The sequence below is a fragment of the Cynocephalus volans genome, chromosome 14 (genome assembly GCF_027409185.1).
Source record: "Cynocephalus volans isolate mCynVol1 chromosome 14, mCynVol1.pri, whole genome shotgun sequence".
Classification (NCBI taxonomy): domain Eukaryota; kingdom Metazoa; phylum Chordata; class Mammalia; order Dermoptera; family Cynocephalidae; genus Cynocephalus; species Cynocephalus volans.
In genome coordinates this window covers 77,150,655-77,173,847 of record NC_084473.1, presented here as the reverse complement: position 1 = coordinate 77,173,847, position 23,193 = coordinate 77,150,655, and the positions used below count along the sequence as shown (strand labels likewise).

The 23,193-nt window shown below is 35.7% G+C and overlaps 1 protein-coding gene across 5 annotated transcripts in view; it reads right to left on the bottom strand.

Annotated features, from left to right (window-relative positions):
* The window catches only part of CTNNA2 (catenin alpha 2), a 952,135-nt gene that overhangs the window by 10,867 nt on the left and 918,075 nt on the right, over window positions 1-23,193 (bottom strand). For 3 of the 5 annotated variants that reach the window (XM_063078019.1, XM_063078018.1, XM_063078020.1), the window contains one exon: window positions 13,918-14,061. The exons of the other annotated variants lie outside the window; for them this stretch is intronic. In XM_063078019.1, the coding sequence (XP_062934089.1) occupies window positions 13,918-14,061 (144 nt within the window). The remainder of the gene's footprint in view (window positions 1-13,917; window positions 14,062-23,193) is intronic. 5 annotated transcript variants of the gene reach the window in all.

Genomic DNA, 23,193 nt, shown 5'->3' with positions numbered 1-23,193 from the left:
CTAAATCTACCAATAGTTTCCCAGTGTTGAATGTACATATTCAAGTATCAATCTACATATTCATAATAAGTATTAGGGGTACTTGAAAGTCCAACTCAATTTGCTTCCCACAACATGAGCATAACAGTCTTCCTGCCTTTGGTCTTACTGTCCATACATGTATTAACCAAATAGGGTAAGTTCTAAGAACAGACCTTCCAAGATGATTAAAAGTAAAATTTAAGGAGGTACATTGCCAGGGCTAAGACCTGTAAAAGCTAGGAAATAGCAAGAAGTAGGACAGTCACCAATAAAAGCAATGGGCATCCCTACGATAACCCATACTTGTCAATGTTTAAGGAGCTTTCAACATCAATAAAGCAAGAATGGTTAATGTATTACACATGCTGCCACTTTCTCATCGGTGCCCTTAGCAGACATGCCCAATAAATCAAAGACTTCTCTTCTACTGGCCCTTGATATGGTCTCAGAATTTTTCTCAATGCACAGCCCAGTCAAATACTAGCAATTGATGAGAGCCAGCAATCAAGATGGAATTCATTAACATACTCACTATGGACCTCTTAACTAAAAAGGGCTGCACAAGAGAAGACTATGCTTTGATTCATGTCACCTGTGCAATCACTGTTTGAGTAGTGTATTAACATCACTTCTCCTTCCAATATCATAATTATCTCCTCACATAATTCATAAAGAATAGACTCAAATATATTGAAGAAAACTGAAGTAAAATGTTAAACACATATGAAGCCATATAAAATAATTAACTGCATTAACCTAAAATTTCAACTCTTTTCATTATAAAAATGAGAATTAAGACAAGAAAAAATGGTATCGTTATTCAAGGGTCTTTAGTATAATGCATGGTTTAAAACCCAGTAATTTCAATTAAATTAGTTTTAAATTTAAGCAGTCGATCCATGGCTTTTTATAACTGAACACATTTTTCTGCACGACTTTGAAACATTTTCTGAGTTTAATACAGAATAACACAGAATACTCACCAATTCATTTGCTTTCTTCCTGATCACTGCTTTTTCCATTGTGAGCTGTAAACCCACTACCCATTTTAACACACATTCAAATAACTTCCAAGTAATCAGTGTGTACATTGTCTCAGGTTCAGGTGGGGGTTTCCTACCTTCAGTTTAGAACACAACTCAATGAAGTATAACCATTAATTCTTTTAGTTAATTTCCATCTAGATTCCATTTCAGGTTCTTGCAAGACCTTTTGACATTTAGAGAGTGATCTAAGCTTCTGCAGACCTTTTTTTTTTTATTGACTTTTCCCAACCTTCCAGAGACAGCAAGAGTTCTATGATTAACTCCACCCATCCCCCAAACCTGTTCCTTCCACAGTTGTCTACATCTATCTCAGTTATTGGCAACACAATTCTTCCTACTGTTTAGGTTAATCATCAGAAACTTATGCTAGACCTTGTTCTCTCTGATTCAATATCCAGTCTGCCATCATAGCCTGTCAGCAACATCTCAAAACATATCCATGATTTGACCTCTTCTTACATTCTCCACTGCTATTATCCTGGCCAACTCATCAGAATTTCTTGGTGGATTGTTATAATAGCTTCCCCTATCTAAATTCCTTGCTTCTCACCCTTTACCTCTTTTACTTTATTGTTAAACAGAAATGAGAATGATCCTGTTAAATGAACTAAGTTCACTGTGCCACATAAGACAGACTTCCTTGACCAGGCGAATTCCCTATGGGCTTTTCTGCTCTGAACTCTATTCCTAGATATTGGTGCCACATATCTGGAGGTAAACATGCCTTCTGATGCATTTTAACTGTTTATACCTGTGAGTCATGTGACGATGCAGTGATGAGATGAATTTTCTTAAGCCAAGAAGGAAAAAAACTCACACAAACTTCCAATCTTGTAATCATGATTCACATGTCCTCTGAATTAACTGCATGGCAGGGACATCATCTTCTTTCTCATTTCCTTGCCAGCAACTAAAAAAAGTATCTACATATTCAAATGAAACTTGATCAAATAGTTCTAATTCTCCTTACCCCTACAGACCACATATACCACTTGCTATTTGTAAAAAAATTATAAAAAATTTTTATTTTAAGTTTCTTCAACATAGCCTTTTAATCTACCATGCAGTGGGCACCATGACATGAGGCAAACTGATACACTTTTTAAGAACCCAATGTATATTAGCTGTTACCATCATCTACACCATCAGACATATACTATTTCCTGTATTTCTTGCTCAACTACTAGTTTATGAAGCAGAGACCAACTCTCTTTCCATTGCACAAAGAACAAGACTATATATTAGAGAAACTGGCTCTGAGTCTTGGCTGTGGCAGTTACTGGCTATGAAAGTTTGGGATACTTTTGTTACCTCTCTGAGTTTCTATTTTTTAAACTGTAAAATGGAGTTAATAATAACCATATACTTTCACAAGTTATTCTGAGGTCCAAGTGAGAAAATAAACATAACACACTTTTTAAATTTTAAAAAAGTGTGTGACTATAAAGGATTATTATATAACCTGTGGGTACCTTTGGGGAGTTATCTTGGAATTTTCATCTTAATTGGAACACCTGGGTGCCTCAGGCCCAAAGAACCCTGCACAGGAGAAGGGTAGTGCTAGAGCAACATAAGACCTAGGTGAGAATAAGTACTTCTAAAAGGAGGTGAGTTTTCTTCTTCCACCTGAGACTGAGTATGACTGGGGATGAAATACTTGTAGGATGGCCTAGCTTCAATCTCATTTTTTCCATTTACTGAGAATGGTCAGAAAATATGGTTTTCAAAAGAAGAAATAGAACATAGGAGCCATGCTATTGGGGACGTTAAAACTGGCTATGGAGTGCAGCCCAAAAGAGATAAAATGAAGGTAGACCATTCACACAATATGAGCTGCCAGCCCACCCATCCTTGGTGATCCCACCTCAATTCTGGTTGCATTTCTTGCTGAAATCAAATAATTGGTTACTTATTTGCTGCTTTATCCTCAAAGGGGCGGGGGGTGGTCTTGTTTCCATGGCTAGATTCCTGTCTCTTTATGAATCAGTACTTTCTTGCCCTTTACTGGCATATTCTCCACAAAGGCTAGCACCCCATAAACCATATTGAAATTACGGGTATATGTTGGGATATATATAGGGGTATATATTGGGATTAGTGATGAATTCTTACTTCAGGCTGCCCCTTAAATGATGTATAAGACTAGCCTACTGATAAATGAAAGTTGATTAGCCCTTCTCTTTACTGGGTTAATGTACTTTAGATATTTGCCATAGTCAATACAAATGGAACACCCAAACAATGAAACCTTTCCTATATGTCACCATCACTTTATTTCCATTATTCTATAGATAGGGAACTGAGGCTTAGAGAGAAGTAACTTGCTAGCTAATAGACAATTACTAGGGATTCAAGTGCATGACCTCTGTCCTAGGGTATAGGGTATTTAGCAATATACCGCAGCTCCAACTGCTTTTGAATAAAAGAAGAAATAAAGGACATTTAAGGTGGTTCTCCTGAGAAGCCAGGATACTTCCTCATACAGATGCCTGCCAGGGCTTGGCCTAGTTTGTTCTGGTCTGTTTCTCCTGGAGTGAATGTACTTTAGGGGAGATGAAGCAAAAGCACCAGAGGGTTCCCTTCAGTCTAAAAGTGGAAATATTATTTCTTTGGTCCAACAAAGAACCTCTATGGATGGACAACATATTGTCTGTTCCCTTGCAAAAGAGGCTAAGCTATACAAGAAACTTTCAAAATCACAGATAAAAGAGAATCCTCAAAAGACTGGAAATGCAGAACAGTATTTCCAAAAATCACAGAAAAATAGATTAGTGATTCTTTTGAAAGAAAGACTCACATTTATGAAATTGGAAAACTTCTTAGGGAAGAAAAAAAGTAATTTAACTTCCGAGAAGATGACAACTTTTAACCAAGGAACAAAGATAAACATTAAAGGGTTGGAGATGGTATGATACAGTATCTTGCCCCTGCTAAAAATCATGCTTAATATTAAAATGAAAGTTTCCTCAAGGCACAATCCCTATCTTGGAGTCCCTGTGAATCCAGCCTTTGACAAAGTTAAATCACCTCTGTATTTATTACAAGATGTAAAGGCTGCCTCATTACTTCTTTACCTGAAACACTAAAAAATACCAAGGCAAATTCTTCAAATATACTACAGGTACATCTTTGAAAGAAAAAAAGTGAATTCTGTTATCTCTAGAGTCACCACCTGTTACAGCTCTCCAACTTTCTCTTTTTAAAAAAAAATGAATGGTAGGATATGAAATATATTTTTTTTCTACCTACAACTTGCTTAATTTCAAGGGCTCACCCAGCACTAATTTTAACATTGCAGAATTGCTCATCATAAATATTATTTCAAAAAAACCTACATAAGTAGTTTAAATCTCAAGGAGACTATTAGCCTGATGTGCATAGTATTATTAATAACTATATTTTTAAGGAAGAAAATAATTATTACTTTAGGTTTTTTTATTATTATTAAGTGCTATGAAAATAAATTGTTTTAACCTCAATATCCTTGTTTGTAAAAAGCAAAATATTGAAGTCATTTTACCTTGTTTGAAACTTTATCTTAAACAACATTCTCACTGAAACTCTTAACTACTTTTGGGAGTAGAAATGTCTGCATCTCTAAGATGGGAAGATTTGGAGTAAGCAGGAAAGGAGGTGAACCTTTAAAAGCTGTAAGAAAGTTATAGCCAGAGGACAACTGCGATGGGTTTTCAGGAGTATTGCTTTTAGGAAAGTTCACCTCCACACCCTGATACCAGGCTGGGAATGGGGATTTGGTAGATGCACCTGGAACAACTGTATCTCCTGTCTTCCACCCTTCCCGAAGGAAGACATAAAAGGCTCCATTTAAAATAGTATGTATATTCGAGGTGAAAAGTGAAGATTTCAACTAGTACGTTGGTTCTCATCTAGGGGCAATTTTGCCACCCACCCCAGAGAACATTTGACAATGTCTGGAGACATTTGAATATCACTACTCGGGAACAGAGGTTGCTACAGGTATATAGTTGGGAGAGGCCAGAGATGTGGCTAAACATACGGCAACGGACAACCACAACAAGTCCCCTGCAATAAAAAAAAATTATCTAGACTAAGCTAGACTAAACTACCATAAAGAAACAAACCAAAAGTTTTCCTAGGAAATGTCCTGAGAAGCTCTCACCATAGCCCATAGGGCTTTCTTTCCTCCATTTCCTAGACCACCATTTCAAACAGTGATTCATGAATCATGTGCATCAGGAACATTTAGGGTAGAATACAGATTCCTGATTCCTTCTCAGACCTTCGTTTCAGAACTCCATTTCTATTGACCAGCCACGTGGTTCATCTACAGATCGAAATGCAAGAATCACTACTTCACATCTCTGTTGAAGTCTTTCCCTTCCATATTTTCCACTATCGCCTCTCTATAAGTAATTCCTCCAGGACTGTCAATGACAAAATAATGCAATTTCTGAGGGCAGAGACCTTAGCTTGTTGTTTTCTACTGTATGTCCAGAAGCCTGATAGGCATAGACGTGATGAAAAAGAACAGGAGAGCACCCACATTATCAAAAAGTCTATATAGTCTTTTGGGAGGGACAAGATAACAAAAAATAGCTACTCATTTATTTAGTACTCCTACATCTGGGCACTGTGTCTAGTGTGTGGCACACATTAACATATTTAATCCTAATAATGACCCAACAGAGTAGATACTAGTATCATTCTCATTTCATAGCTGAGAAAAATGGGACTCAGAGAGGTCAAGCAACTTGCTTAATGAAGGGCTTTTGCTTGCAAGAACTGCCACCTCAAGCCTAACTCTCCCCAGTTTTTCTCAAATTCTTCATAAGATAGGGGTCATTGAGACTTCATGGTCACTTCCATCTGCCAGTACAACTCAGCAAGAGAAGGCTTCTGAGAAATGAAGCCCCCCTCCTCACACAAGAGCTGGCATCCTCTCTTCTAGAACGTAGGCAAGTTTCCTATCTTAATTCTCCCAAACATGTAGAACAGAAGTCTTTTAAGTGAGTTGCAGAACACCTAAATCTGAGTTCAGATTCAAAGAACAGGTTTTGATTTCTCTTCCTGGAATTCTTGCTAATTTCCAATCTAATTTTATGGAAATCATTTAATGTTTGTTTTTGGAATCCTGTCTTTGTTGTCCACCTAATATTCATTTTTCTTTCTCCATCATTAGGAGAATCTCAATTTTAATCGGGTAGAATGTGCCTAGCTAAAATACTCTATATTCCCAGTTTCTCTTCCAGCTGAGGGTACTCAGCGTAATGAAAGGAGAAATTGTTGGGAGGGAGGTATTCCTTGGAAAACTCCTTAAAGTGTACTAACATAGCTACAAAACACACAATTTTGCCCTCTCACTTTTTTCTGCATGAAAAATGGAATACTAGCCTTCATCTTAGATCAAAAAATGAACTTAAGAATAGAAGCCATATACTAAGTATAGCAGACCACAAAGTTAGGAGGAGTCTGGATCCTAATGACTGTTCACTGTACTGTCCCTGACCTACCTATATATATATATATATATATATATATATATATACACACATATATACATACACACACATTCTACATAAAAGAGAAATAACTATTTGGATGTTTTGTTATATGTAACTTGAAACTAAATCTAGTTAAAACATTTAAAAGGCTATATACAAATTGTTAATACTACTCATAATACTTAAAAATCAATTTTTTTATGTTTAAATATGCTTATTTAACAATTAATATATCATAACCTTCACATATTAGGACAAATGAAATCAACCATATTACTTCCAAATTCCTTTTCAAAATAAATTCTAATTTGATTAATTAAACTCTTTTGGAAAAAATTCTATGTTTCCATGCTATAATCCTAAAAAGAAAAAAAAAAAAAAAAGTCTAATGTACTAGAAATTTTAACTAAGTAAACTATAAAGGAATTCAGTTAGCTAGAAAAGAACTTAATTTCTTGATTTGGGGCTCCAAATCTTAAGTAAACAGTGCACTTTGAAATTTAGCACTTAAAGTCAAGTGCTTTCATGTAGAAATAAATTAATAAAAGAATGAATGATAGACTTCAAACTCATTTATTGGGATTCTTCAGTGTGATGACTTTCTACAGTGGAAGCAAGGGTGGCAAAGAAGCTAACATATTAAGCACACATTATGCGCCTGATGTGCAAGAAGCCAGGAAAACAAGTGAAGAATTTGCAAATACATTCCCTATCTCAACTGGCTTATAGACCGGCAGAGAAACATATAATTAAATAATTACATTGAAGTGTCATACAAGGAATGCCACAGAAAACAGACCATGCTACAGGATATTATCAAAGTAGACTTCCTGAAGTACTGTAGTTTATCAGCCACCGACTTTGTGGCCTCCAGGAAGTTACTTAAATTCTCTGCATCTCATTTTCCTAATATTCTTAATGGGGATGATATTGTCTTCTTCACAGGATGATTGTGAAAATACATTTTATAGTGCATTTAAAATGCTTAGCACAGTGCCTGGCACATACTAAGCCTTCGGTGTCTCTTAGCTAGTATAAGAATAATTGTTTGTATTCACTACATGCAATTGTCCTAAGCAGATATTACTATTTGGCTTATAAATGGAAAGCATAAGGCCCAGAGAGATTAAGAACGCTGCCCAATATCATCCAGGTAAGAGGTAAAGTTGGTTTCCAAATTCACATTTAATAGCACTATCTTGCTTATAAATTTAACATTATTTAAGAGAACACGGTGTTCTATAAATTATTTTTCAGGTCTCTAACAATCAAAACCATGTGGTTATTACTGTTGTCTGTGTGGCTTTTATTTTGGTAAAATGCAAGGCCTTGAGGTAAATAATTTTGCCTGGCACATCTTCCTAGAATCACTCAAGGTTGCATTTGACTTGGTCGGTGTTGATAGGGACAATGACAGAGATATACATCACTGGTAAGAAATATCTGTATGAGTTTTTAAAAAAATATCTCAGGTCAACATGCCAAAACTAATTTGCTCAATTAATGGCAGGCACTGGCATCCTACCAATGAACTACTTCTAGAATGTGACAGTATCACCATCTCTGCCAAGAAAAGACACTGCAATTAACTGCCTAAACATATGAAAATAGGATTTCCCATTGCTTCATTTTCAAATAAAAAAATACAGAAGAGTCTGGCAATCTGGAGTAGATGAGCTATGTGCAAAGCAATTATGGATTTAAATCCAGAACGGATCCTTGTTGCTGTGAGCTGAGGTCCACCTTATTCCAGACCAGGGCTCATTCTTGTGTCTTAGTAAAATGCAAAACACTTCTCCAGTGTCTCCCTCTTCTTATGTCTTTAAACACTTCTCTAGCTTTCTACAGATTGATGGGTGTAGAATAACAGCTATTGTCCATGAAGAAAATAACAGAGAAGAGATTTAACACTTCTAAATGAATGTTGATTCAAGCATATAGTTATATAATTAATATTTTTCAGAACAGTCTACATTGGCATGAGAGCTTGATTTTTTTTCAGCCATGATGAGAATGGCTATACCAAAGAATACCATCCAGAAACAAAGACTGTTCTGGAGTGTTGCCTCTGGCACAACTTGGAAAATACAGAACTTTGCTTCAATTTTCATTAACTCCTTGTTTTGGAACATGGCAAAGAAAGATGGTCTCTTGGATGTTAACATGTCTCATGCCCCACCTTCAAGGAGATTTAATAGCATCACTGAGTAATTCCTTATATTTAACAACCATCATTTAGAGAAAGTTCTTTCTCATGTTTAGCGGAAGTTTAAACTCATTTTCTCATGTTTAGCGGAAGTTTAAACTAATTTTCTCAAGAACTTTCTTAGAGTAGCTTTAACTGTTTTCCCCAGATCTTATACTCTTAATAAATGATATTTTAATTATTTGTTTCTGAAACTTCTTCAAAGAACAGAGAAACATAATGAGTAAGTTTTACTGTCTTGCAGAGATGCTGAAACTTTGGTGTGAAAATGAATCACGTGGTATGTGTTGGGGAGTGGGATGAGGTAGTTAATTATGGATGCCAAGAACCTACTCCCTACAATTCAGGTTCAGGACGTTAGCAACGTGGCCCAGGATCCTATATTTTAATAGTCTCCTCCCACTCGCCCCTTGCTGAATATGGCATGCAAAGGAGATGATCTGATCATTTTGAGAAACACTCATGAGTATCAGCATGGGTCAGAAAAATTTCTTTGATATCCAGTCCCAACCTATTTTTCTAGCTTCATCTTTTACTTTTCTCCATTTTTTTCATCCCTCCTTGACATTTTCAGGTTTAGTTAGCCTGGAATACACATGTCCCTCAATGCTGTGGGTGTTCTGTTTCTCTTCTAGGTTATTCTTCTCTCTTTTTTCCTACCTGGAAAGTTCCTATTCAGTTATCCGTGAAGCCTCATGTCATTTTGTATATATTTATTTTAGAGTGATTATTATAATCCATTATAGTTACTTATTCATGTATCTGTTTTAGTTACTTATTCATGTATCTGTTTTCCAAGCTAGTTCCATCTATATATCCATAATACACAGAATAGTGAAGATCACATGTTATATGCTCAATAAATGCTTGTTGAATTATAAATCCTTACCGATCCTTTATTTCTAAAATGACCTCCAGAGATACTTGTGGAAATGAGAGAGGACCAGGTGCCATTCTTGTCATTGCTCTCTTGGGACAAATGTAATCCTAATGTCTCTCTACCTTCCTTTAATAATCTATAATTTTGTCTTATAACATTTTAATTAAGTCCTACTAGAACTTTTTTTTTTTTTTTTTGAGAAAGTAGTTCTAGGAGCACCCCGCTGCTTTGTAAAACTGCCTTTACTGATTTTGATCATATCACTTAATTGTACCCATACAAATTTAACCTTTGAAGGTGATTTCCTGAGATGATACATTCTAGAAGTTAATTTGTATGTCACAATAGGAAATTAAGAGACATTTCCCTGACTGGTCTAAACCAAGTCCTTATTTATTTACTGTATCTTAGTATCTGATAGAAAAGTTCTATTCATGGAATGTCAGTCTTCTGGAAAAGCCAATGTAATAACTTGGAAGGAACTTGGATGGCAAGAAATACAAAACAGTTCTCTCTAAGCGATATAAAGTACATAGTGCAAATCATCTGTGAATCTACTGCAACAAAGGAGCCTTCAAACATAAGTGCTCTTCCTCGTCAATGTGGGTAAATCATGCCCAAATCAATAAGTTCTTTCCAAGAGTGTCAGGAAAAGAAACTCACATAATCATGTGCAGTTTTACTTAGTGTTTAAACTTTATCAACACTGGCTGTTATAGGGTGGAGAGTCAGGCATGGTTCTTGTTCAGTACACACAGAAACTTCTGGTTGCTTTAGAAAATCATCCTGGTTAAATGGATTCTCATCAGCTTATGGACATTTTCATCACCATCTGATGTTTCTAAACCTGATAACCCCAAAATGATGATCCCTTTCCACTTTCATCAAAATACCAGAATGTCTCAGACCTAGAGCCTTTCTCTTTCCTTCATCTTTTTTTTTAAGTGTATTTCTCTTAGTCGTTGCTGTTATCATGTGAACTTTTGTGTAACTGAGAAAACGGCTGCCTGATTATATTATATCTTAATATATAACAACTACAATTTTCTCACTAGCAGCCTCCTTGACTCTTCTAAACAAGTATATCTTATGCTGTAAAGTCAGCATATGGTTAAGGGGAAAAGAGTCCAGGAAAAGTATAAGGCTGAACTGTAAGCAAAGATTTTTGATTTTGATACATGTCACGTCTGAACACAAGACATCCTCAGCTCCATTTACAATTCTGTAGTCTTGAAGACCTGGAATGCTTCCCTGTCCCCCTCAGCAACACAAATCTAATGCCCTCTATTCAAAGTCAGCTGAAGCCTCAGCCGCTCACAAAGCTGGCCCAGTGCAATCCAGCTCACCCAGACCACAGAGATAGTTCTTAGTTCTTTGAGCACTTACTGTCTTCTCTTCCAAGTGGGCACTTGGCACGTGTCTAGTGTCCACACTCCCCAAAGAAATTATACAGTTCTCAGGTTCAGAAGCCAGGCCTAACCCTTCTTTTATTCCCCATAAACATAGTGCAGTACCTACCAGTGCCCTACTCATTAACCCTTCCCAACACCACATGGCAATTCCTGCAATATCACATAAGTAATTTTGTGAGCCCCAGTGAGACCAGCTTTGTAAGTGGTTTAGATTTAGCAGGTGACACTGTCTGGATGTTACCATCCCCTCAAAAAACTGGTGGAAATCTGATCCCCAATCCCAATGTGGCAGTGTTGGGAGCAGTTTGAGTCATGGGGGTAGACCCCTCACAAATGGATTAATGCTCTCCTTGGGTGGGGGTGGGGGGATTAATGAGTAAGACTCACTTTATTAGTTCCCATGAGAGCTGGTTGTTTAAAAGACCCTAGCATCTCCTCTCTCTCTTGCTTCCTCTTGCCACGTGATGTGCTTGTATCTGCTGGCTACCTGCCGTTCCACCATGAGTAGGACCTGAGGCCTGAGCCAGATGCAGCTATCCCAGAATCATGAGACAAATAAACCTCTATTCTTTATAAATTACCCAGTCCAGGTATTCCATTATAGCAACATAACATGGACTAATACAGCAAGTTAGTCAAATGATATCATGCATTTAAAAGAACATGGCCCACTCACATATATCATTAACCAAATAACAATACATCAGATAGAGGGTACATTTTAAAACCTAGTTTGAACTCAAGTTATTTTCTGGATTGAACTGTACATTCAGTATAAAAACTATAACTCAACAACTATTCAATCCTTCTCCCATAAACCATTTCTTCAAAAATATATCATAAAACCATAGCATTTTAGAGCAGGAATACATGAGGATATATCCTTTAGATCATCTACCATCAATTTACAGATAAAACCCGAGGTTCAAAAGACCAAAGTAATTTACTTTGAGTTACTTAACTAGTCAATGACAGAGATAGGACTAGCAAACCAGTTCAGACCCTGAACTAATGAAACTTCTATTGCACTTTACTATCTCCTTTAGAGCACAATGTATGTATGTATTTTAAAATTATAATTGTAATACATACAAAATGGATTTAAAAAACACTGAACACCACTATAAATGAAACATGCACATGAAGGTAGAAGGTGCATGCACAATGCATTCCATGATAGACTCTCTGAATTTGCACAAGCGCACAACACAACCGTTCTTAACTCACGAAGTTTAAAGATGATTGTGTTCCAAGGATTTGAAAAATATGAGCATTTCTTACCTGGCAGCTGTATGAGGGGTTGATAAAAGACATTAAAAATTTGAGCTATGATTAGACATCAGATTTTTCTGGCATTGAATATTTGCTTCTACCTGGGTTTTAGGGATTTAGTACTTTTAATGGAAGGTAGGTCAGAGGGATAACCCAATGCATAAAAATAGGCATTGTCACCACATTGCAATACTAAGTTGGCTGCAGGTGACTATCACCCAAATCTTCTTACTGGCCAGTCATGGCCCTATTTTTTCTTATTGGGTTTGAGATCTCTCTACCATTATAGTCATTTCTTTAGGTTAGAAAATTTAGGTGGGAAAAGAAGTTCAGAAGTCCCCCACCCAGGGTACTAAAGAGGGTAGTATCAGCTCCAGTGCTTTTGAGTATAGAAGTGTATTACTTATGTGGGGTGGGGCCTACACATAATAGAGAAGCTGTTGATAAGGAAAAAAAGGACTTATTTTAAACTGCCCCTGATTGTCCAACACAAATATTCACGCATGGCTAGTTAGCTAGGGATATATATATATATACACTCTGAAAAAAATAAATGATACCTTCATTACATATTTTTTAATACCCATAATCCACACCAGGATGCTTTCATCTCACCACATGAAAAAATAACAGTGTCATATTCTGATGGTCAAACCCTTATAAAAACACCAACCCTGATGCTTCGACAACCCTTAAGGATTTAACCATCTCCATGAACTCCTTTAGTTTTTTTATACAAAAGCTTACATCTTGACAATTTCATTAGGTACCCAGGAGAGAATGAGGAAAGAAGTGGAGAAAAACGCTCACTTCAGCTGATCTTTTTTTTCTAAATACTAAGGCATATTTAAAAAAAACAAAAAAACTGATCAGTAATAGAAACTCAAATGAAACAAAGAACAGCAGCTTTTCACTCTTAACTACCAAGAGACCCTACAAAACAGCATCAGTGTTATGACGTGCAACAACAACAAAAAAGTACCAAATTTTGTTGTAATACCCTGAAACTTACAGGAACTGATTTTTTTTCCTCCAATTGAACATTTGAGTCATTGCATTAGAAAGCTTTCATTTGTTTACACCAAAACCAAATAAATTTGCTGATAATCTTCATGTATAAGTTTCCTCACATTTATTCCCTGCACCCCCCCCCAAAAAAATTTTAGAAGAGCCCACTGATTCTTTGGGTAAACATCAACAAAGGATATTCTGTGACCCTGAGATCTTAAATCTCCCCAACAAAGAAGAATATATCCTCCTCACTAGCCTTCCTTAGAAAAGCTCACAAAAGGACTACAGAATGGATTCATTCCACATATGCAACGACTTTCTGTCCCAATGGAAAGACAGACTGAGAAACTAAGGAATGAAAATTCCATTTTCACTTCTCTAGCTCAGATTACAATTGAAAAGTGTGTTTGTGGTGTGGAATTCCTGACCCATGTAAAGAATCAATGAAGTCCTTTGCCCAAAGTTGGTTAACAGTAAGTAGAGAGGACTTGAGTGGGCTCACCTTCACTTCCTGAAACCCCACCACCCCTGCCTTCAGCATTAAGGATTACAGTGAGGCATTAGATGAGAAAGTGAAGTTACTCACCATGGAGGAATCACTGCTTCCACTCCCGATCGGAGCTCCCTCAGCACAGGTTGGGAGGTGGGTAGAAAGTTGACTAGCCCTGCCCCCATCTATGACATCACAATCTACCTCATAAAAGGTAGTGAAAGTGCTCTGAACTCCTGTCTGATTTCCGAGAGATACAGAAAAGAGAGTGTGAGGGAGAGCGCAAGAGGAAAAAAAAAAAAAAAAAAAGTACCCTACTTGGGAAGGGATTAGGGAGGTGGAAGAGGGAACGGGTAATTGGGAGAAAGAGGTTTACGAAGGAATTAAGTGCTGAAAGAGATTATGTGCGGGCCTTCTAGACATTAAGCAGTCTGGCCATTTGGATTCCTCATTGACAATTGAACAGATAAAGGGACCATCTGGGAGGAGGATGAAGCAGCATCCTGCTTTGTCAGGCATTGTAGGGGCCACTTAGAGTGGGGCACAAGGGAATAACTCCTCTATATTTAAAGCATTGAATCTCACCAAGAAAGAAAGCAAGGGCTGCAGCTCTTAAAGCCTGGAATGGTATGTGGGGATCCCAGATGGCTTGCTCTGAGGTTCCATCGCCCTGCTGTGTTACCTATGTCAAGCATTCGGCCTCAGCACAACCAGCCTGTACATCGTACTAAAGGGATACTTACCTCTCTCATTGGGATCACTGAAGGACTAATACATTCATTGTTGCTAGAACTGCAACCCTTTTTACTCCTCCTCTATGAACTCCAGGATGGGTTGTATGAGGGGCATAAATTTAAGAGAGAAGCCAATAACCAAAGCCTACCTTTAGAATCCTTTCTAAAATTTTCTCTTCATTATAAAATATTACTGACAATCTTGACTATGTGTGTGTATCAAATATAATATACATCTAAAAGGGGAAGGTAGAGTCCATCTTCATAAGAAAAATCAAATGGCAAAATTTCTACAGTCATAAGATCCCCTGCACTGCCTTTCTAAGGTCGAGTTTATGTGACCCAGTGATGCTAACAGATGAAACGTTTTTGTCACAAGCAGTTCTGTTGTAGTAATAGCTTTAACGTCTGAGTCCAATTTTTACAGGAAGTCAGACAAGATGTGAGAATAATGTGTAGAGCACTACAGTTTTAGTTTTAAAAATGTAGATTTAGAAGTTTAAAAATATAAAATACTCAAAGTAGTTGAGTGGGTATTACGGCAAAAACAAAAGTAATAGGTGATATTGAAAAGCAGGCAGGTCCTGAAATCATCCATATAGAAGCCAGACCTTTATCTGCCCAGTGAAATATGTGAAAAGTAAATATTTCCTTTCCACAGGAAATATTTTAGAAAAAGTTTCAAAATACTAGCTTGCAATCCATGGCATCAAAATTGGATAAAACTCAACGTCTGTTTCCATATGTAGATAAACAAAATTCCTAATCTGGGATTATTTTCTTAAGTTTTAAGATAATATCATTCTCTTTCTAATCCTCTCATTCTTAGTTTACTTAATAAATGTATTACAATAGTCACAATTTAAAATTAAGCAAAATTGGCAGATTAGAGAGCAGTTTGAAACACAGAAACTACTAAGTTCAAATCGATTATGGATTTGGCAACATCACTCCCATCTTTTGCTTCAAAATAAATGTTAAAAACAGTTAAGGAATGTCTTTTAAAAATTAAGAAAAATCATCTAGCATGTAAAAAGAAAGAAGGGTATATTTCCTGTTTTTGGTTTTTCTATACTTATTAGAGGAGGCAATGATATTCTGCATATGTTTTTCTTGCTGTTTTACTTATTCTATTTCTGTTTTCTATAATTCTAAATCTAAACTCAAATTTAATAATAAACAGCTTTTATTGCATGAGATCTTACAAATAATGGCCCTCGGTAGTTTTATTTTCTCTCAGTTTTTTACATATTTGATCATTGACTAGTTGGCTTATCCTTGTTTTATAATTTATCACAATCCCATTTGCTTGTATAAATTAGGCATCACCCAATTTTCTCATTTGTAGGGAATGTGTTAGTTATTTACCATTATTTCTCAATTTCAAAAATAATTATTATGTATTAGAAACTTACTTGAGTCATCTCACCTCTCAAAAATTTTAAAGGTCATTAAGATTAGTGATGCAGTTGTCCATTATTCTAGTAAACATCTTAATATTTTTACTACCCAACAAAAAAGGTACACTTCTCTCAACATTAAAATATTAGAAAAATGGAGTTTTTAAAATATTCTAACAATTTAAAATATTTAAACATTTTTCAAACATTGTAATACAACAAACGAAACATATAATTTATTGGTATTTCTTATTAATTACCTATTGTTTATTTGGAAATGGAGCATAACTTCAGGAACCCAATGCAAAACTAGGCTGCATCAAAAGGATGCAGAGTGGTGAACTGTGCTGACCTTTTAGGTGAATTTAGTATGACTGATTGTGATAATGCCTTTAGTTATGGTATTAGTTAAAACGTCAAAACTTTGCTTGAAACAGGATGAAATGTCAAGATCAGATCATTTCTGACTCTTCTTAGGATCTAACTAACCTCTTGACATAGTTCATAAAAGTTAAGTCTTACGGCAACTATGGATCTGCTGCATACTTCCATGACATCACATAAATGGATGAGTAGCTCTTCAAGACAAGATATGAAGTGACTGTAAGATTTTAGTGGTCAAGAAACTCCATTATTGCAGTCACAGTTATAATTTTATTCTGACCAGAGAGATATAGGGCTGATTTCAAGTTTTTGTTTGTTCAGTGTAAAAAAAAAAAAAAATTGGTTTAACTTCTTAGTACAAAAGATTGAGAAAAGTCAGGTGGAATAATTTGTAAATTTCCAAAGAATAATCCACAGATGCATTTACAAAGTAATTCATCATGGAACCACAATCAGGCAGTTTTCAGGCAAGTTAGCCAAAATGTTATTATTGAAGAGAAATACCTCAGTAAGAGTGTCTCTGATAAAGGCTGATAGGTTGGGAGTTCCTAAATAGAAAGATCATGTTTTGATTTTGTTTTACAGTAGTTTCTCATATACAGAAATTTGGGCTGAAAAGAGTACATGGTTCTTAGAAGACAGTGCTGATTGGCACTTCTCCAGGACATTCTCTCAGTTGCAAAATAGATTTGCCAAAGAAAATGAATAAAAGAGGTCAAGAGACAGGTTGTACAGATTTGACAGAACATTCAGCCAGAGTTCCAGTCAAGTTCATTACCAGTAAGGTATCTCCACAGATGGAGGTATTCAGAGAAAAGTAATAAAACAAGACAGACTATTGATGATGATTAAAGAAAAGATTAAAAGTTAAATTAAGAAAGCTTGCCTTCAAGAAAATAGGATTAAGATGGAGTATTTGAAATATATTCATTGCCCAGAAGGCAAATGACTATTCAAGATAGAGGAAGACAATGTGTTCTGAAGTGGTAAAAGAAATTTGTGCAAAGAAAACTCCAAATTGCCCATCCGGAAGCCTTTCCTATTTGTAAGATGCATGAGCCATAATGTGGCACATATTTCTCTTCTAAGGGCTGTGATCAAAGCCATATTTTATAAATCATTTAAATTAGGATGGAGAAAGCATTTGACAAAATAATCTGTAGGGACAGAATGTAGACGACAGTAAGTTAAACACATTTATTTCTAGAATGTAGTAAACCTAGAAAACAGTGAATGCACAGAGATAGCTATCAACAGATAATCTCTTATTCTAGCTGAGGATCCTAAACATTTCAATCAACTGAGAGACTAAATGGGAAAAAATAAACATAGAATGCACAGTCTAACAAAAATAAAATGAACACAAAAATCTATTCTTTTTATGAAAAATAAAAAAGACTGAACGCCCTGACTCAACCAATATTTATCACTGTGCCTTTTGCATAGTAGGGATGCAATAGAAATGTTGAATTCAATGAAGCACAAAATATTCTTATATTAAGAAATAAATGCAACTCTTCAAAGCCCTTGTTGTTAGTCTGTCATTGGAAATTAGGGATAACTTATGGAAACACTTATCTATTTTTGAAAAATATTTTCAAAACTTCGTCAAATCCAATGAATTAAAATAAAAACAAAAAAAACCTGTCTCAGTTTTGCTAGGTGGTCTCTGTTTCCTTTATTCTCGGCCATTTGAGGTAATAGAAAGATGTTGAAAATCAACAAGGAGATTCCCAGATAATCTTTAGTGTATGATTTTAATATCCATACTCTCTTTTTCTATCTATTTATATTTATTTATATAACTTATTCACATTTTAACTTTTTTCTTCAATAGCCTTCAGTCCAGGAAACCTTAGGACACGTCCAAGTAGGAATCAGAAAAAAAAGCACAATAGATTTAGGTAACAACTTTAAATAATCTATTTCTTGACTAGAGTTGACATGTCCAGTGTATACATAAAAATCAGAAAGCAGGGGCTAAATTCACAGATACCATCTCTAAATAAGTATTCACTTAACACTCTTGTGTCCCATAATTATTTGGTTCAAGCAAATAGTATGTCTAGGTTTGCTCTTACATATCCAAAACTGGTTGAAAATGGGGGCAGGTGTTCTAAGACACTTCTCTGAGCATCACTTATTTAAAACATTATTTAAAATAATATTTTTACATTATTTAAAGATTGTTTAAAATAAAGAACACCTTAGAATGAAATCAGATAAGTATCACATATGGACAAGTATTAAAAATTAGAATACATCTTATGGGGAAGCTTTATAAACCACTACTTATAAAATAGGTTTGCCTGAGTTTCATGCATATCCCAAGACACGTGCAATTATCTCCCCTTGTCCAGGTCCCTCGTATGTATCCAATTTCCAAGTTTTCACAAAGTATTACTGTTAACTGGCTGCCAAATAATCTTCAGAATTTTAATTGAAATTTAAGACATTAATTGATGACAGATTAAGGTATCAATTATTTGCTTTACTTCTTTTAGAGACTCCCCAAACTTGAAACACTTTGAGCCACTAATTTCTTCTACTCTTACAAACAATAATACTCTCAAACTAAAATAGAAATAACTCCTCAGCCCACAAGTTCAGGAGATGCAAACAATCCACTGAGCAGATCGAATTTAGGTCAATCGTGTCTCCAGTTAAGGTAAAAAGAGTTATTTGCTTGGTTCAATTCCCAGCTTTGCCACAACAGAGTCTGTTTTCTTATTTTAAAATAAGAGCATTGGAACATACTCTTTTTTTGTACAAAAAAACAATTCACTAAGAAAACAAACTGGCTTTATTCCATCCATGAATAACTGAATTTTTAAATGAACAGAATTGATTATACTGGTAATTTTAGGGTCACTGTCACAGAGTATGTAACTAAAGAGCCACTTCTTATAGTGGAGCATTACACCATCATCCTTTTCACAGGCCTGCCTGAATTCAGCGTGAAAACATACATGTGCAGGTACAGTGCACAGACACAAAACTTACTGTGAAATCCCACACCCAGGGAGATTTTTACTTTTCTTACTAAAATTCCTATTTCCCATTTTTCTCAAAAATAATAGTCTTGAATTGGTTACATGTCATTTTTATAACCCTGGAAGAAAACATTTTCACTGAAAAACCACTTAAGGTTTATTCCCTCTGAGGGATTGTATGATTTGGATTGTGCACACATCAGTGACCACGTATACTAATATGAATGTAACTAAGGAAAACTTAATGCAGGAATCAGAATTTAAGTGGTTATAGTTTTACTAACGTAACAGATGGGGGGCTAGGAAGAAGGATTGAATCATGCTATAACAGTTTATTACTAGCAAAGTCTGTACAAAGGATTACTGCCATTCTGACAAATGATAAATATCTGTTTCATTTTCTTACTGTCACAGTATCTCGACTATCCCTCCATCCAGATTTATAATCTGAAATTTGTTTTAAATTACTCTTTCTAGATCTGGATACTCCAACTTTCCCTAGATCAGGAAAGTCCCTTAAGTTCAAGTACTTTATGGCCTACCCTCTGGAAGGTCTAGATAAAATTCTTTAGAACTACTGTGAATTCCTTGAACACATACCCTTTTGTTCAAATGAAGCACAGAAGTGCGTTCCAAACCCAAATTTTATTAGCTAGCAATTTAGATTTTTTTTCCATTACTGCTACACTTTAATCAGTGGAGATATCAAGAATTGACTATGGACAGAATCAGAAGATATAAGAAAGACTCCAAAACAAGTGTTGCTTAAAATACAGGTCTGCACAATTAGATGCAATGCTTGTTTCAATGTCTATTTCATCCCATTACAAAATACTGACACTTTTCTTTTTTAGAGAGGGAATGCAAAACTGTTCAAATAAAATGTAATTCTCTACAAACCACATTTTATGTACATATATATATACGTAATTGTACAAATACATTTCACATTTTCCACATTTTCTTTTCCCTAAAATGTACTAGATAAGATAGGTCAAAATTGTCAACCGCTTGTTTAGATCTTGACTATCGCTTATTGAGGGGCTAAGAGACTAAAAGTCAAATCAAATGTTTGTGTGTATGCATGCGTACACATTTGTATCTTTGATTATATGCCCGTGTCAGGTAGTATTGATTTTAATATTTTCAGTTTCCACTATTTTTAGAAATGTTTTTCATTTATCATTATGAATATTCATGTTGATTTTAATTAGGGTCCATTTTTTTTAATGATGTGAAACATGGGCAATAAGAATGACTATAATTGACCTCTTATTCTCCAACTTTCTCTTCACCAACTCAAATTCTACCAGCATCACAAACTATTTGCTCACCTTGTCAAACTTCTCTCCAAAACCCAACTGAAAGGGATTCAAATTTGGAAAGAGAGATTTACATAGCAAAAACCAAAAGCACATGTCAGACCAAGTTTCTCAATCCCTCAGAGACAGGTCAGGGTTCCATTCAATCAGCCTGAGGACTAAGGCAACTAGCATCCCTCACCTCCAAACTCTGTGCAAATATTTTGTTGGTATGAGGAAATACATTTATATGTAACAGAATATATTAAAATTTGTACCATTTTCTTTGGAGTCAGCTGTAAGTTACATTCAAGACCCTCTATCTCTCTGATCTGAACATCAAATTCCTATTCAGAACAGGGTTATTATCTTGTGTTCTGGTTTCATTTCCTTGTTACAATGAGGCTCCTGTTGTATTTGAACTTTTAAAAAAAATTTAGGTCAACTTAGTAAGTTTTATCAGAATTCTTAATGTTCAGTATGCATAATTATAATCCTACATTAGTGTTGCCAAAACGCCATTCAGAATAATGCACAGAGTATAAATCTTTGGGTAGCTAAAGATAATCAAAGGACATGGAATGATTTTTATTTCTCCAGATCCATGTGCACGATTCCATTTTTAACGTTAGAAGTATCCATTAAGTCCTCTGAAACGTAGTGAATAAAAATTAGTAAAACAACATGATAAACGTCCAGGTAATTCCATATAATGGCATTGGAATTTACTTGTATTCAAAATAGTATTTACGTACTTTTAAAAAACTCTGGGTCAACTTTTCTCCCATGATTATATAATGCTGTCACATTTAACAAACATTACCTGCCCTAAACTAATTTATGATATGCTGTGGTTAACTTTCTTTTTCCTTTGTCTACCCTTCTTCCTTCATGCCTCTTTCCTCCAACCCTCCCTCCTTCCTTCTCTTTTTCTTCTCTCAACATTCCTTTTTCCAAGAAATATATAAAATGGCTTAAGACTTGAAATAATCAAACACTAAGCTAAGCCACGAAAGCCAGTTTATAGACTAGCTGGAAGTTCGATCTTCTGAAACTGTTTCCTCTACTTTCACTTTGACATTTCTATCATTCCATGATTTATTATTCTTTTTTCTTTTCCATTACTCCCTTAGCCACCAGGTTGAGCTGAATTGGCTCACAAATGCAAATTCTACTTTGAGATTTAGTAAGAATAGCACCTTTAGTTTACTGAGAAAGATTTAAACCAATAATTTAAAAAAACTGATTGCCAGCCAGAAAACAAATGCTGCTTCTTGGACAGCAGTTGTATGAATGAACATACACGATGTCCATCCTGGACTGCTCTGTTTCTCTTGTTCCCCATCCTCACACACAGAGAACTTTTGCACCCATTTCCGTGCAGGACCTGTTCAGTTCTTCTTCACCCCTGGCCAAGAGCAGACACAACACAAGAGGCCTTTCCCACTTTGTACATGTAGAATCACATAAAACAAACACGCTGACATGATACATAACTATGCATTTGGTTTACCACATGTTCACCACGCCAGCATGAGACTAAAAGCATGGCTCTCCATTTTGAAATCCAAAACACTTTTCTTAGCAAAATGGAAATAATCTGTCCATATCTCCTCTGTTATGGTTGAGACTAACTTCTACATATATAACTTTCTGGGGGCTTTTATATATTTCAGAGAAGCCACAGCTTTGAATCCCATGTATATAAACACAAAAGGAAAAAGGAAAGAACACTGAAGTATTTTCTTTTAGATTGTGCATTAAACTACAATGATTTTTCCTGAAAAATATAGCAACTTTGTCAAGCCAGACAACAAAATGAACGGGGTCCAAAGCATGGGTGCAACTTTCTTGGCAAAATCACTGAAAGTTTGTGTGTATGGGGTCTCACATTCTTGACTGTTAGAACTTTGAGGGCACTCATTTGTGGCTATTTTGCACAACAAGCATATTGATTTTTTTTTTCTCCATTGGCCATCAGTGAAGGAGGATGAAGAATCAGATGGAGGCAGAAGTGGGAAAGACAGCAGACTACAGATGCAGGTGTTGCACCAAACAGCAATCAAGCTTGAAAAAAATCATGAGAAAGCCAAGAGCAGGCTCATAATTGAGCAATATACAGCAAACTTTTATAATGCATTTAATTCAGAATTATTATGAAGTTGTACAACATTCCTCTAAAAGAAGCCTTCTCCCATGCAAGGATTTATAATCTCTGCCAGTAAGACTCAAAGAAGGAAACACAGGCTTCTTGACAGTGTTTTCAATCTCAAACACCTCCACAAATGCCAACAGTGCAAGTGATAGAAGCCAGTGATGGTTTAGACTACATCTAAATGAGGAAAAGACAATGGAAATGAAGTTCTGGAAGCAGTGATGAACCATGGTTACTGGGAGGATGACAGAGAGCAGCTCTGCCAGTAGTATATCGCCCAGATGAGGTTATGGAGTCTGAGATCCACAAAGATACTTTGCGCATCCATGTAAATAATAAGATTTGGAAAGTAACAAATGGAAGCACACAAGGCAAGCTGAACAAAAAGCACTCAGTTCCACAGGT